Source organism: Pteropus alecto, unplaced genomic scaffold, assembly GCF_000325575.1.
Source record: "Pteropus alecto unplaced genomic scaffold, ASM32557v1 scaffold53, whole genome shotgun sequence".
Classification (NCBI taxonomy): Eukaryota; Metazoa; Chordata; class Mammalia; order Chiroptera; family Pteropodidae; genus Pteropus; species Pteropus alecto.
Window position 1 is genome coordinate 4,078,986 of NW_006434366.1, and position 16,484 is coordinate 4,095,469.

The 16,484-nt window shown below is 51.8% G+C and overlaps 1 protein-coding gene across 1 annotated transcript in view; it reads right to left on the bottom strand.

The window, feature by feature from the left end:
• The window catches only part of CNTN4 (contactin 4), a 250,257-nt gene that overhangs the window by 49,075 nt on the left and 184,698 nt on the right, over positions 1 to 16,484 (bottom strand). The window contains exon 14 of the mRNA XM_006909198.1: positions 12,888 to 13,015. Within this exon, the coding sequence (XP_006909260.1) occupies positions 12,888 to 13,015 (128 nt within the window). The remainder of the gene's footprint in view (positions 1 to 12,887; positions 13,016 to 16,484) is intronic.

The window sequence follows — 16,484 nt, forward strand, 5'->3', positions numbered from 1 at the left end:
TCTGTAATTTATGGCTTCTCCTTCATACAGTTTCCCCAAACGGACTGGCACAGCAATGATTTCAGCTGGAAGATGGCACTCTTCTTTTCCAGAGCTGAAGCTTAGCACAAATTTCATCATGCAAACACATTAGTCAAATCAATTGGAAATATCCATTAAAGTGAGTCGGTCGGTTTGCGGGCATTCCATGACCGCTGTGTTCGTGCCGTTAATCCACACTCCGCCCCGTTTCCGAGGCAGATGACAGGACTCTCCAGCCAGCGGCTGAAGAAGGCAGAGTCTTTTTAAAGACAGGACTAATTTGTTTCCTGGTCAGAGGTGACAACCTGCCTCCAATTGCTTCAGATTTCTCAAAGATAATGACTTGTGATTTCTCGTCCCAATTAACCACTGGCTGCTCCCAGGAAGACCACGCAGATCAGTGAGCTTCCCGTCCCACGGACGGCTGATCTCTGGCACAGACATGGGAGTGACACTCCACAGAGGTCATGTGCGGAATGACGCGCGGAGGGATCCGGAAGATTCCCGTTTTGGGTCTCCTTCTCCTTCTCACATCCCCATCACGGTCAATGTGCATCTACTCGGTAATTTAATCATTGGAAATGATCAAAAGGCCGGCCTTTTTCACAGAGTGATGGGACCCACGTATTACTGCTGTCAGATGCTTACGGAGAGCCTGGGGGTTCGTCCCTGTGGGGTTCAGGGAGGTAAGACAGTAGGGGTGATGAGGTTTGGGCTCAACCAAGAGGACACGCCCCCCCGCCCCCCCAATCTAAAAGCATCATTCCGGTTCGAGGTTTTAAACACGCGCACAGCCAAACCAAGCAGCTTCAAGTCAGCGGCTGCATCTTCTGGTCGGCAGGTGACATCTGAACCCTCCCGACACTACCCGACACGTCTCTGCTCCCTCCCCCCTTGCTTTCTCCTCCTCAACCCAGTGGTGATTTTGAAGAAAAAAAAAAAACCATGATGAAGTCCTGGCTCAGGGCCAATCCTTCTCCTGGGGGGTGTGAGGAAAGACACACCCGGGCTTGACCGTGTAAGTTTGGTCGTGGGCCCTGAGGCTGCATGGTGGCCGGGGTCTGGTCTACCTGGTGTGGCGGTCAGCCTCGCGGGGCCCACTCTTGCTGCAGGCCACTGCGTAGTCTCTTCTCTCAGCTGTGTCCGTGACGAAGCTGTCATTCGAGGATGGCTATCTGCCCGACGACCTCGACTTGCCTCTCAAGGGTTTAACACTCAGGCTACGAACAAAGGTATTGTTTATTGGATTCCCTCCAATTCCAACACATGATGAAATGGAAAAGAGACTCTTCTTCGGACTCTATTTTAAGAACATATTGCTCATAATTAGCAGAATAACCTTTCCAACCCACTCTGCACTGCTGCTTATAGATACATTCATGCTGGGAGGGAAAATCCGCAAGACTGCCATAAGAAAATGAAGTCCACGTGACAGAATTCAACCCAAGGCATGCTTTGCTCGGGGGCAGAACAACACAGGGGCAGAAATAAGTTTTCAAAGCCAAAGATCAAAGAATAACATTTCAGTGCTGAGCGGTTCTCAGGGCTCAGCATTTACCAGTCACTGGCGTTGGCTCTGAAGATGCTAAAATGACCGGAAAATGCCCCTACGGGCCACCCACACCGCACACGCCCCTCTGACGCTGGACTCTCTCCAGAGCGCCTCCCCGGGGTAGACAGCCCATCTGGACCATCTGCAACTAAGCAGCATCAATGATAGAAAGACCACCGCTTCGCCTTCTGCATGGTCTAAGTATTTGTAACTTTCTCCTTCGACTGAACATAAATAATACCCTCTGCTCCTCCGCTCACTGCCCAGCTGTGCCGGTTCTGCCCTTGACGTCAGGGAGTCTAAAAGCTTTGAAATGCGGAAAGACACGGACGGTTCCTCCCGCCCCGGCTTCTGTGAATCCTCTTCTTAGGCTTAACCAGCCTCAGTTTCTCCAGCTGAACTTCCGGTCTCACCCCGTTGTTGTCCTCCAGGCTGATTTTAAATTCTCCTGTCAGTCTGAAGATAAGAACACGGGTCTCCCCGAGCGGTGTTTTTGTCGGTGCTACAGTAGGCGCTCCGTTAAGTTACAGGTTTAATTTTCTTTTTTAAAGCATGAGTATTGTTGACGCATCGGTGATCTTCCCGTCAACTGAGACCTAACACACCGCCTGACCCTAAGCTTCGACTCCCTCATCCTGAATTTTGGGGCCAAGTGCAAATCTTTACATTCACCACTATTAAGATTAGTCTTGTTATATTCGGTTCACACGATTATCTTTTCAAGGTCATTTCGAACTCTGATTCTGTCATTTCATCCATTTGGGAATGATTCCTGTGCTATTGGTGACATCGGTGTCACTGACGAGAAATCGTAACAGGACAAGGGGGCGGAAAGGGGGCACAGGGACGGCCTGGGCCCTCCCTTCCAAGACGACACCGACCTCCCAATCAACACTCTGCAGGTGAGACGCTGTAACCGACCCTCCAAACCACCCTCCGGCCTCCTCCCTCTCTCTCGCCCACATTGGTATTGCAAAAGATTTTTCTCTAAAAGTCTTGCTGATGCTATTTTGACTTGCAGGAGAAAGAAGGAAAGGCCAGTCCTCATTTCTTGCTCAAAAATCTACGCCGGTGGAAAGATACTAATGAAAAAAGAAGTTATGAAATAGTGTGTACGGTATGACGCTTCTGTGATAAGAACACTATTTGCATATTTAAAGACAGGTAGATACAGATTTAAAATAAACACACACAGATACCCCCCCCCACACACATATATGAACGCCCAGATGGAATCCTAAAGAAAAGAAAAAAATATTTGTATGGATCTCTCTGAATTAGATTATCATTTTTCCCTCCTAATATTTCTACAAATGTCATGGATTGTCCCATATTTAAAAATATTTTTAAAAAATCCTCTACTGGTGATAACCGCTTTTTGTTCTAGAAGGTGTGCGATTGCCCCCGAACTCGGTGGCGAGATGCGAAGGTGCAGCTGACGGACTCTCTTGGACTCTCCTTTCTTTCCATTATAGAGAGAATCGCACATTAGCCTCTGTGTCGCCCACGGTCCCTGGAGTGCGGGGCGGGCTCGGTGGCCTCCTCTCTGGCTGCTCCGTCTCACCCCCGTCCTCCCCGCCCTTCCTCCGAGCTCCGAACTGGCTGTGCTGGGGCCGTCAGATAAACTCCTTCAGCCCAGGTTCCCTTTACCGTTTCGCCCTGGTGCCCTCTGCTTCGTCTCTCGGCTCCCAGGTCTGTCTTTCCCCCGTTCGTTGCTTGCTCACTGCTCCCTCTGTGCCCACCCTGTGCTGGCTCAGTTTCTTTGCCAATGGGCGCCCAGTCCCGGGCTGTGGGCCCCTGAGTTTTCAACCTCGGCTGTGTGCAGGCTTTCCTCGGGGAAACGTGTTAGCCATGGAAATTCCTGGGCCTCGCCCCCTGAGGTGTGTGTCCGCGTCCAGGGGAGGGACCAGGAATGCACATGTGTTAAAAGGCACCTGGGCGACTCTGCTGCTTGAGTCCACGGCCCACGGTGTCCAGAGGGAGGGGGTGGCCACGTCTTCTGCATCTTTGGACTGTTCTCTCATTGTTGGACTGTACCGGAGTGTCCCCACATCACCTGTCCTGGCCTCTGTAATTTGATTTCCGTCGTCTTACCCATCGAGAAGCGTGAGTGCAAAGAGCATGGTGGCCAGATGCTCTCTGCTTAGGCTGAAGGCAAAGCCAACGGAGACAGACACGTGTTGGCCATGTCAGGAGAGACGGGGGCGTGGCTTATGAAGGCCTCCCCGGAAGAGGAGGCACGTCTAGTGGGACACTTTGGTAGAACCCGAGCTGTACCTACATTTACAACAAGTTCTAGAGAGAGGGGACGGGGCACCGTTCGCCTGATGACGGCGACATGTTTTCGAGTTTAGGACAGTTTCAAAGCAGGCGTGTAATGCCTCTCACGCTTCCGCACACTGATCACTGCTGGGAGGCCACGTGAGGGGCCTGGGTGCCCGGAGCGTTCCGCTCACGTTCCCTCGCCCACATCCGTCACCCACTTTGGGCTCTTCAAACGGTTGCATAAAAGAGACAACCATTTTAACCTTTTAGAAATGAATCATACTAGGGTAAATCAGAGAGAGATGATGGAGATGTTAATTAACTCGCTTTCATCTTGGCCCGATTCTGTATCTGACCTCAAGGCCCACAGTCTTTTGGCCGCTTTTCTTAGATTTGATTGCCTATGACAGCCAGAGAAATTCAATCATGGCCCGGGGTGGGGTGGAGGGGGGGAGGGGGGAAGTACCCATCCTGCCTCTGGCACGGAAAACCAATGCCAAGAAAGGAAAGTGAGGGTCACTCACGAATTACTCTGACACCTCTCCTTTCTGGCTCAGCGTTTGTAACAGACCAAAGCATCCTTTACAGAAGTAGAACCAAGTGTCGGCTCCACCTCTAAAATAAAAAGATGGATAATTTAAAAGCAGACCGAGACACACGAAGACACCCCCCCCGCCCCACTTCTGAGAGCACACATCACATGAACCCCACTGCATGACGAAGCGTCTTTCTCAAACCACAGGAAGTTCCGATACTGGGAACAGAAGACAAACGTGCCTCAATTTACTTCCCTCTCTGCCTATTACCTAACTAGCCACCTAAAACCCACCTCAGCTTCAGAACCGATGAAGAAAGCAAACGCCCCATAGGTGAAAACGAACTCCACTGATCTTTAAACATCCCTGCGAACCGAAAAGCTCGACATAAACCATATTCCCTTCGGGGGGCGGGCGGGGAGGGTGGCCCGATGTCACATGACCGACACAGCCTGAAAAGGTGAGAAAGAGGCGGATTTTTATTTATGTCTTTGAAAAATATATAACTTTAATAATGCCAGCGACGTGTCCAGAAGTGGGAGCAGAGGTAGGTCCGAGATCTATGCTTTTTAATTTCAACTTCCTCTCTCGTACGGATTTTATCACATTAATAGCTAAATCACACTGATTGTAAAACAGCTGAAACGAAGCCATCAGTATGGCCGACGACAGCGTGAAGAATGAAATGTGGGAGGTTTTCAGCGCCAGCCAGATGGATGTCTTCAATATAACTCTTATTATCTGCTTGTGGTAATAAGTTCAATTAAACCGAATCAGTACAACACGAGTCCCTTTGAATTGCCGGAAGAGAAAGTAATTATGTGCTTCGCGATTAACGAGGCCAAGGAGTCATATTCTGTTTGCCTTCTCTCGTTTCTTTGTTTTGTTGATTCTGATCGATAAGCATTCGTTAGGAAATAAAGCATTTATTTCATTGTACAGTAGAGCGTTTTCCTTAAGAGAAAGTATTGGGATTAAATGGGTTAAATATCACTAGTAATAGGGTTTTTATCTACCCTTCGACATCTGGGAGAGAGGCAGAAAATCAGATCCACTGGCCAGATGATCCTGACTATGGTATCTGACCATGTAGAAGAATCGTGACCTTTAAATTTGAGATAGCAGATATATAAAACTACAAAAAAAAAAAAGTACCAATACTTATATTCCTACTTCTACAATGAACAGTCTTTAATGTTTTTTTCATACACTTCTAACCTCTTCTCCCTCTAAATATACCTCAAAAAATGACCTACATAAAATATTACCAATACAGACGGCTAAAGTCCTATCACATAACCTCACTCCAGACCCCTCCCTCAAATATGCCATCATGAGTTAGCGCTTGAGTGTGTGTTTTTATGTTTTAACATTATAAGGTATTATTTTTCCATTTCTAACGTTACGTTAAATCGCCTTACGCGCACATATGAAATCATGCCATGCGTATTCTTTAATTTGCTTGTGCGCTTTTCGTCATTACGAACAACAGCATAACGGACAGCTACGCGAGCTCGCCTCAGCACACGTGTCATGTCCTCCAGGGTGAACACCCAAAAAGGGAATTGCTGGTCCACAGAAACGGCGCTTTCCCAATTTTACATGTTTGCCACCATCTTCTTTGTACCCCACCAACCAAAGATTTTGTCAGGCGTCGATCATTTGCCCGTCTTGTACATAAAACGAATCGAATCACACAGGTGCCTTTCCCCGTTTACTAGTCAGGTTGACATTATTCCCAAAGCTTATTTGTGTGTCTTTTACATCAAAAGCAAGAAAGGACCGAGCTGGTGGAGAGAGATGCAGCAGTTAAGGGACCGCGTCTTCTCTGGACACCAAGGGTGGAGAAGGGACGGCCAGGAAGGAGTCGGGGTACGCGGCAGTCTCAATAAACTTAAATCTCGGTGTTACGAAGGGCGGGAAGCTCCCTTACAGAGACGATTAGATGAAGAAGGAGTCGTTTTATCTGTGATTGAAATTGCTAACGGCAAACGATTTGCTAAATCTATACGGCCCTTATCGGGCACACGCGAATGTCAGGGGAGATAATTACGTTGTTTCAACAAGATCTCGGCCGGCCGTCTTGGTGGAAAGAGCGTTCTAGGTTATCTCATGCTCCGTGAACACAGGAGGAGCGAGAGGCGCAATCACCTTCCTCCTCCTTAGATCCGCCTGTTTAGTTGCTCGTCACCAGCTCCACTGGGGTGGGTCTTTGCAGGTCTGGGAGTGTCTGGTGTGGATGTGGTCTGGCCACTGTCCCTCTGCCAGGGGACCTATAGTCATTAGCATTTAGCCCTTCTAACAACAAACTTTTCCTTCCTACCCTAGATGCCATGGGTCAGAATTTGCGTTAATCCTGTTAGAAAGACCTTTAATTATTGCCCAGAAATAATTGGTTCCAGTGGAAGACATCTAATTAGGTTGAAATGTATTCTGATAAAAGCGCCCAATGTGAAAAGTTCTTGGGAGTTAACAGCCAAATGTCGCTGCTGGTTACTGATGTCTGATCGATCCTCAGTCAAACACGCAGATAGCCTTGAATAATTCTACGCAGAGGATGCGGACGGCTTCCAACGCATTTTCAAAAAAAAGTTCCAGTTGAAAAGACTCCGCATTATTGTGCTGCTTATGCCGTGCAGGGGACGGCTGGCATTTCTCCCTGTCGACCAGTTAAAACTGGAAGAATTTTAGGTAGTGCCTGGGATGGTGCTGCACACACTCTCTGGTGCTGGTGAGAAGTTTTCCTGTCTGTGTGTGTGTGTGTGTGTGTGTGTGTGTGTGTGTGTGTGTGTGTGACGGCATCTTTCTTTCTAAGCAGAAAGAAACCGTTGATGGAATGGACACGGAGCACGACTTCTGGCTACCAAGAAAACACTTCAGTGCTCAGTCGGCCACAGATTGTCGTCCCTTTGCAGGATTAGAGAGTAAGTATACAAAATCACTTCTCGTTAGGCAGATCTGTGGTCGTAGTTCAATTCCACAGAGAACTTTTTCTATCGAAGACAGTGAAAGTACGATTTTTTTCCTTATTATAAAATTCTGTCACAAGTCAGACAGAGAAAGACAAATACCACATGATCTCATGTCTATGCGGAATCTCAAGAACAAAATAAATGGACAAACTAAATGGAAATAGACTCATAGATAGAACAAACCGGCGCTCGCCGGATGGGAGAGGGGCGAGGGGCTGGGGGGAGAGGGGAAGGGATTCAGAAGTACCAACTGGAAGTTGCGAAACAGTTACAGGGATGCGAAGCACAACACGGGGACCTTAGTTAATGAGGTGGTAATAATCATGTGTGGTGCCAGGTGGGTACTAGATGAATCAAGGGATCTCTCTGTAAATTATATAAATGCCTAACTACTGTACTATACACCTGAAACTAATATAAAATGATATGGAATGCATCTCTAATTGAAAAATTGAAATTAAAATAAAGTAGGACTGAAAAAAAAGTATTTCTGTGTACCAAATGTAAATAAGTAATTTAAACAAACAAAAGAACAACAATAAAAAAATATGTTTCTATCCAGATGAAATCAGGGTAAAATTTGTATATAGAACAACTTCAAAAAAAATTAATCGTACTTTATATATTTATACAAACATATAAATAGGTATATTTATGTATATTTATATATGTATATTATAAATGTGTATATTTATATATTTGTAAAAGAAGCAGCTGCAGCCTGAGGGGTGCGTAAGCTCAGTGTGGGACGGAGCAGCCGACTGAGGCCGGTGACACTGGGCCGTTAGGGAGTGACCGGCGTTTTGGGGAACCCCCACGGCTGTGTTTTGTGCTCTAGGGCTCTCCCTGGCCCAACAGCTCTGGTTCCGACAGCACGAGGCCTCGCCAGATTCTGGAGAATCGAACCAGCTGCACGGTTTTCGCGTCTGCCAGGTTACTTGTCTCCTCTCCCAACGATCCAACTGCGCTCCTCTGAATTTTCAGCTAGTGCCCATGTGCTGAGGGCAACCCTGTGACACTGAGGTGAGGCTGGGGGCCTGGGGAAGAGCCCCCCTACTCACCCCAGCTCGACATGAGACTCGAGAAGGCGGGAATTCCCGCACGGAAGGTCTGCACGAGGCACCATGGAAGCTGTGCACGGCCCGGCGAGGCTACGTCTCATGGGGGTGGGAAAAACTATGAGACGAAAGAAGAAATAAGTATTTTTCTGGAAAGAGCTGAATGGTGAGTCTTCCAGGCTCTGCCGGTCAAGAGGCAGAGCTGAGGACGCGTGGCGTCTGTGGTCTCTCATCACGACTATTCAGCTCTGCTCCACGTGTCACGTGGAGCAATGACGTGGCCGTGTCCCATCAACACTTTACGTATGGACGCCGAAGTGCGAATCTCATAAAACTTTCAGCTCCTGGGCCACGTGAAAACAGGCGGCCCTCTGGAATTTGGTCACAGTTTGGCCACCCCTGAAAATGGAGTGTTTCCAAGCTCCGCTGTGTATGAGGACCAACGAGGCTTTTCGTTACAGATGTACGTTTTTCAGGCCTCATCACGAGAGATGTGGATTTATTAGCGTGGGGACCTGCAGTCCTACTAAGCACCCCTGTGAGCTTTCCTTTGCCTGGTGGCAAGTACTGAGTCCTTTGGGGTAGAACAGGGTTGCTGGAACCACCAGCCACAGAGTCAGTCGAGGTCATGTCGGACATAGCTCAGCATGGTAGCTATGGTGACAGCCTGATGATGTCTCTTGCATCTCATTTTGAGCCCAGGAGGTGTTCGCTAGGAGCGGAGGTGCTATCTGGCTAAAGCACACCCAGGACCAACACTCTAAGTGACCCTTCTCTAGGACTGCCACCTAAAAATCTCTCTCGAACGAGACCTGTCCAGCGAAGACGCCGTGTCACGAGGAAAGGCACGCTTTTGACGCGGCGTGGAGACAGGAAGGGGTCAGCAAGGGTGGGACGCATCTTTGTGTAAATGTCAAATACGATGCTTTGTGTTAGGATTCAGGAGTCTGACTTGAGGACTGTTCTTGCTTCAAATTAACACCGCAAGGCCAAACCCCAAATACACTATAACTGGCTCGAAAGAGAAAATCAGGAACATGTAGAAAGTTGGATGATGGGACGGTGGCCAAGGGCCCCGTGGGCACCTGTCAGAGCTCTGCATACAGGAAGCTGCTCGCTCGCGGACACCTGGACACCTGCCCATCTGACGTCCGCCCGGCGGAGACTGACCTCCAACCTGGTGCACCTGGCGTCATGGGCTCACCCTGTCCCTCTCTCTCCTCTACTTACTGACCTGCGTCTGACACTCTCTTCAGCTTCTCTCTGAAACATGGGCGTGGGGGTGGGGAGGAAGAGAATTGGATTTTAAAAGTGGAGTTAACGATAGGTTTATCGTGACAAAGGCGGAGAAGGCGTGTTCTGTTGTCTGAGCTCCGTGGTGTGTTAACCCTGGGTGCCAGAGCCTCTCAGGTTAGGGAGCACCCTGACACCTCAGTCCCTCGGCAGGTGTCACAGCTGAACGGACACGCGGTGCCCGGTCGCGTTTCGGGTTAAACCGTTCGATCGCGTGCGAGCTCTGCCTGCCTGGGCTTGACGGGGCAGGTCCCTAAGCTGTGTTCCTCTGTTTGTGTGAACGTCCCTCTCCGGGACCTGGCGGCCCGTGCGCACACACACGCATGTCCCTTCACGCGGACGGGAGTAAGAAGCAAGCACCGGGGGACGTGTGTCCTCTCTGACACCTCCTGGCCCACCCACAGGGACGTGGCTGTTCATGCCGGCGAACGCGCCGACCACATCAAGCTCGTGCTTCTTTCTCGTTACCCCCACTGCATCTAGAGGATGACGTAAGAATCAGAGACCCTCCGGGGAGATGCCGGCTGCGGCCGAGGACCAGACAGAAGTCCGCTTTGAGTTCTGCCCGGCTGCCAGGCGGGGACGCCGCACGTCGCAGCTCGCACCTGCACACCTCTGCCCTCCTCTCTGCGCAGCCACCTGCGCTTCCTGCCCAGCGCTGCCCTCTGCCCACGTGGCAGGGAGTCTCCATTTTAAAGTGTCCCCGCGTGCCTTGGCAAAGCATGCGGCCAGCGCCGGCAGCGGTGAACTGACCCTGTCCCACGTCTCTCTAAGTCCCCGGAGCCCCCGAAACTCGCCGGGAGCTGCTGCTAAGTCACGGTCCCCGATCTGCGCACGCCATCTCCGTGGTTTCCACGCACTCTCTCGGGACAGTGCGAACCTCGGACTTTCCTCTGCAGTGACCCCCTTCCTGACGTAAACACATTTTGAAAGATTTTTTTTTTTACCCTTGCTATAAATGGAAAACCAGTATTTTCCTAATGCACACTGAAAAAGGCAAATAACGACTAAGAAAATCCTCCAAAACACAGTTTACTAAGAACTGCCTCAAACGGTCTCTTATACCCTCCTTGGGGAATCACTGTTTACATTTTACTAGAAGGCAAAAATAATCAAGCATTTAGTTTCCTAAAATAGGTAGAAGTTACTACTCCGCAACACCTCCATCTACCCAAGAAAGCCGGCGACGGCGCTGCATCCGACCCGCCACCGGACGAGCCTGGGGAGCGGCAGGGCTGGTGGCCCGGGGCTTCGTCCGGGGCTGGCCTGCGGGGCACGACCTCGGATGGGAACAAGACTCCCCTCTCCGCCGACTATCCTGAGAGCCGAGGGAGTCACAGCTATGAGGGGGTGACACTCGACCACAGGACGCAGCCGTTTCTGCGTGTGGAAGCCCCCTTGTCAGCAATGCTGACCGGCCTGGGCACCGCGCGCACGGTCAGTGTCCAACGCCCCCTCATGCAGACGCTTCCTCGGCGGACTCGCTCCTCCTGGCTGATGGGCCTAATGTGTCGTCGGGCGGACATTTCACACACGCCCATCTCAGTATGACTTAGAACTAAGGCGTAGTCGTTTTATTAAAATACAAACAACACCTACTAATATTTCCAAAGTGCCAGGCGCCGTGCTAAAGCACTTTAGGCGGATGGCCTCTGTCACCGCCACAGCCCCGTCCAGTCGCCCTGCCGGCCTCCCCACACGGGCTGACCGTCTGTCCACGGTCACGGTGCTTCCGAGTGGGAGGAATGAGGTGCGAAGCCAGGCCTCTGGGGCACTGTGCCTGGATCTCCACCCACGACGGCTGCCGAGGGTTCTCTCGCAGCTCCGTCCCCAACTAACGCTCTGAAACGGGCGGCAGCTCTGAACCCCTGGGCCCTGCGGGTCCTGCCCCTCACCAGGCAGCACACGTCGGCAAAAACCCCCGGCTGGGATTGTTTCTCCAACGTGACCTAACCCGCCCCCTCCCCCCTGTGAAGCAGAGGACGCCTGTGCCATGGCGCCGAGTGGATGGTTAAAGACTGAACTCGGGGCTGGTTGAAACACAGATTTACTTCCCATTGGGCTTCCCGTTTTCTGTCTGCTCAGTCACGTATGTTTATGGTTAAAAGGCTTCCCAAATGCCAGTACTTTTCCGACTTCCAATGACTCTGAAATATGTAATTCGGTGATTTTTAACTTTCTTCTTTAAATTAAAATTGAGGCCAATGTTCTCTTTGGATATTTTGATTAGCCTCAGGCTATCTTGCTTCACAGAGGGAGCTTTAAATGGCCAAGAAGGAGATAATGCGATGTGACCCATTTATATTTATTACGGAGAAAATAAGTAAAAATACTTCCTGGTACGGCAGAAAGAATGAAAGAGGGTGCGGGGCGAGGGTCCCGGGGCTCACATCCCTCGTCTGCTCACGGTGACCTTGAGAAGGTCACAGTCTGAACTTCATCTTCCTCTCTCACGTCATCGCCAAGATCCCTTCGCCTCAAAACCTCTATGACTAGGCGTGATATAAAGTGACAGAAATGCACATAAAATGCAAATTAAAATCACAGCCTGCACGCGTCCCATCCGCCTGGTGTTGGAACAGATTCGTGTCACGTGTGATGCTCAGAGCATGAGAGACCTTCTGTCATATCTATAAAGCACCGAGGATAAGGGATGTGGAAAATTTTATTTCCTTAACGCTGACAGGGCTGGCTGGGTGGCTACGGCGGAGTGCAGAGGGGATCGAAGACCTTTATTGGTGGAATAATCTATATCGAGATCTCTGACTCACCGGGGTAGCGCTTTTAAAAATCGCCAGTGTCACTGTTTAAACAATGTTTGCTAAAAATAGCAATGTGGTGGGTTTTTAATCTGTTAGCACAGTGTTCCTAGACTTGAATTTCTAATCTACGGAGACTTGAAAGAAATTTAATTAAAGGGCTGAGATAGCGTTAGTTACAGCACCGTAACAGAGACGATGGCTGCTCGAGTCTCAGAACTGTACCGGATGACCCCGAAGTCAGATAGCCTTCCTAGCACATTCATTACCAAGGCCCCTCTAAGAATTACGCATCGTGCCGCGTTTGCCACGATGGATTAATTTAGCGGCGCGGCGATGTCTGCTCATGTGGATTTGAAGGGCGCCGCGTCGACGGACTGCATTACCAGAGAGGAAGGCACGCTGACGGGCGCATGTGGGCGACGCGTTACCTTTTACGACCAGGTTCCCGGTGCTGCTCGCCGTTCCGAAGTGGTTCGTGGCGACGCAGGTGTAACTCCCAGCGTCCGATTTGGTCACGTTGACGATTCTGAGGCTCCCGTCTTCCGAAATGGTAATTCTGAAATCAAAGCAAAGAAACCTCAAATGGCAAGTTCATCTCATACGACTGCCTGGGAATCATTTCTGCCATCCTTCCAACTACGAATCATGGCTGTGCCATTTGACTGTCTCCTCTTTATGGAGGACGTCTGTCTACGTACCATCCATGTCATTAGGACGTGGATCTTAGTATTTTTCCTACTTTTGTCACTAAAACGCTCTCGGAATTCTGTGGAGTGACTATTAGAAACATTAGCTGGCAGCATCCGCTCTCTGTGGCAGCCCTCACCACGTGACGCAGATTGCGGGTCACCAATCACCTAAAACCGCTAAGGAGGAATAAAAGACAAGTTCCCACGTGGGAGCTCGTGCTCAATCTCATGGAAAGCGTTTCCTTCTCGACGAGAGGCTTAGATAAACTATTAAGAAGCACCACGATTTCTGTGCTACGTCAGACACTACATTTGTAACGAGAGGCAAGAATCGAACTTAGGAAAATTAAAATCTCCCAGAACACGGCAGGACTTGGGCAGAAGAGCACGTTTCAGGCCGTCCGATTACGGACAAACGTCTACTGTCCGTCGGGACGGTAACGCTTTCTTGGACGGACACACACGCGGGGCCGGGGAGGACTCTCGGGAACACTGTTTGCAACATGACCACGGCGGAGGAGAAAGACGCGAAGATGAGTTAAGACGTCCGCCTGGCTTAGAGGTCGCTCAGACAGATAAAAAACGCCCATGGATAGTCATCGAAGGTCCGCGTCTGCTCGATGTCTGCCGCGTCGTTCAACGCCACCCACGTCTTTCTATTTCTTCTGCTCCTTCTGTCTCGCGATGCCGTCGACACCGTCCTCCCATGGTCTGCCCATCTCTGCTCTTGCTCCTCAAATACACTCTCCCGTCCGTGGCCAGGTGTTGCTTCAAAATACAAGTTGGACCGCATCGCCGCCCAGGTTTAAAGGGCTCCCCGCTGCTCCCAGGATAATTTCCTCCTGGAACCTGCAAGGCCTAAAGGATCCGGCCTTTGCCTCTGCGGCCGACTCGATTTCTCTCTCCTCTCCGGCCCGTGCGTGGACGCTGACCCCGGGGCCTTCTGCGAGCGCCCAGAGGATCTGATACCCGCCCACCTTTCTACCGGCTGTTCCACCATGATGACGGGACGCAGCTGCCACCCTCTCGGCCTCCAAGGCCGCGACTTCGAAGCCGCTTTCCCCGCGGCGCTGGCCGGACTCCGCGTGACCTCCCCGTTCTCCTCGTCCCCGCCGTCCTCTGTCTTCCTGTCCAGCGCGTCGAGCAGCTCTGTTGACTTGTTAACTGTCTCCTCGCCGGGGACACGAGCTTCCTCGAGGGCGGGGGCTGTGCTTGTCTGTGACTCCGTCTGCTGGGTCTGGTCCATCGCAGGACGGGCAGCGGATGTCCTGTGAGCCTCGGCGAGGCGGCGGGGTGAATCAGTAAGCAAATACCCGGCGAGGGATCTGACGATACGTCACAGGACGTCACGGTGGCCTCCAGAGCCCGTGACAAACACCTGAAAGGAGGTGTGCGGGGCGGGCGTGGCCTCACGCGCGGGGCAGGACCTGTGGCTAGGCATTCCGAGAGCCCAGGTGAGGACTCTGCGGCGCGGGTTCACGGCGCTGTACGTGTGCTTCGTGCGGGCGCCGGGGGACGGGGAAGTCGCGGCCTTCCTGGACCCCCGGACTCAGGCTGACGGGAAGGTGTGAGGGTGAGAACACTCGGGGAAGGATCCCGGATCAGAAAGACGGGCGTCAAGTTCTGGTTCTGTCCGCTCCAGCCGTGTGACCGGACGCTTGACTTCCTCACTGAGAAAACGGAGCTAACGCGCTGATCTGATGGGCTGACGGGAAGAGGTCGGCGAGGTTTCTGGAACATTCCCTGGCATTTACTAGGCGTGGGTCTCTTTCACCTTTAAAACTGTGTCCTCTTATCTAGTCATTTGTACGTAGGGAGAAAATGGGTCAATGTTCTGTGAACTTACTTTCTCTTAATGTACGAATTAAATCGGACTCTCCGGCACCCAACTGTCATTTCTGAAGTCAGAATACCAGTGAACTAAGCCATCCCAGAGCAACGAACGAGACACAGGCAAGGTGGCCCTCTGCTCATTCCGAACACACGGGCGCACTCGACAGCTGCTCAGTAAAGACCGCCCGGCACCCCGTGAGCCCAAGAGCAGACATCCCAGCGAGAGTGGCAACTGCATCCTGATCACCTCGATAATCACAAAAACAGCTTCACAGCAGTCACGAAATAGTTTGCTGGGCACTGAAGGGGTGGCTCAGACAGGACGATGGCATCTGTTTTGAGAGGACGTCGTCTTCTGTGGGGTGACGCAGGCCTGGGGCATCTCAGACACGACGGAGCGAGCCTAACGGGCCATCAGTAACGTGCACCGTTCAAAGCGACACCGTTGTGATCCCCAGCGCGTAAAGCTGTCACCTCTGTCACACTGTGTAACGCCACATGGCCTGGCTTCCGGTCTTGACCCGAGACTCGCCGATGACCCGGGTGGACTCCTCACTTAGGCCTCGAGACGGGGCTTCTCCGCCGTGTTGCTCTGACACTCGGGACCAGAGACTCCCTTCTCCTGAGCAGGGCATTCAGCAGCGTCCCTGTCCCCTACCGACGAGGCTCCCGTGGCTCTGCCCCTCCCCCCAGGTCGCAACACTAAGAAATGTCCCAGTGTTCCTCAGGGCGCTGCTGGCCTCCGTCGGTTTCTATTTTCTTAATCTCGTGGGATATTACGAGCATCTCCTAGAATGAGATATGTGTCACAGCGCTGTATGTGTGCTTCGTGCGAAGCGTTTCTCCCAGCAGCGTTTCTGGGCCTGTGTCCCTAATCCTGGCATTTCCGTCGCGCGGAAGTCCCCAGCGCGTGGCTGCTACGCCTGCCGAGGGACCCAGCTTGTCCTCACAGAGTCTCGCAGGCTCTTGTTCTCCCGCCTGAAAACTGTTCCGCCCCGTTTCCTGGGCGCCGGCAGAATCCAAAGCAGTTTTACCAACACACACCCCGCTCACCTCTCAGATTTCAGCGCCTGACTCGGGCTCAGCGCCCAGCACTTGCTCTCGCGAAGGGGTGAGCCGAGGGGGGCCGCCGAGGCTGGAACTCCAGGCGACGGAGACGTCGGAGCCGGGGACGCTGCAGAAGGGGACACCGAGTCCCTTCCTGACACCGCGTCGAACCGCGGGGCCCGCTCATTCCTCCTCCGTGTGACCCAAACGGGGGTGGAGCCCGGCACTGGAGGGTCCGCCCTTTTGTGAAATTTGGCCATTTTCTTATCCCAGCGATGCAGTGTTTTGGTCAAGAACATAAACTCCGGAACGGAGGGGTCTGGGCTCACGAGCTCCGTGGCCGCGGGTAAGGTACCGGATCTCAGGTCCCCGTGTGACATGGTGGCGCAGCGAGAGTCGCCACATCGCACGGGGCTGTCGTAGACACGCGGCGCTCACGACCGGGCCTGGCGCCGA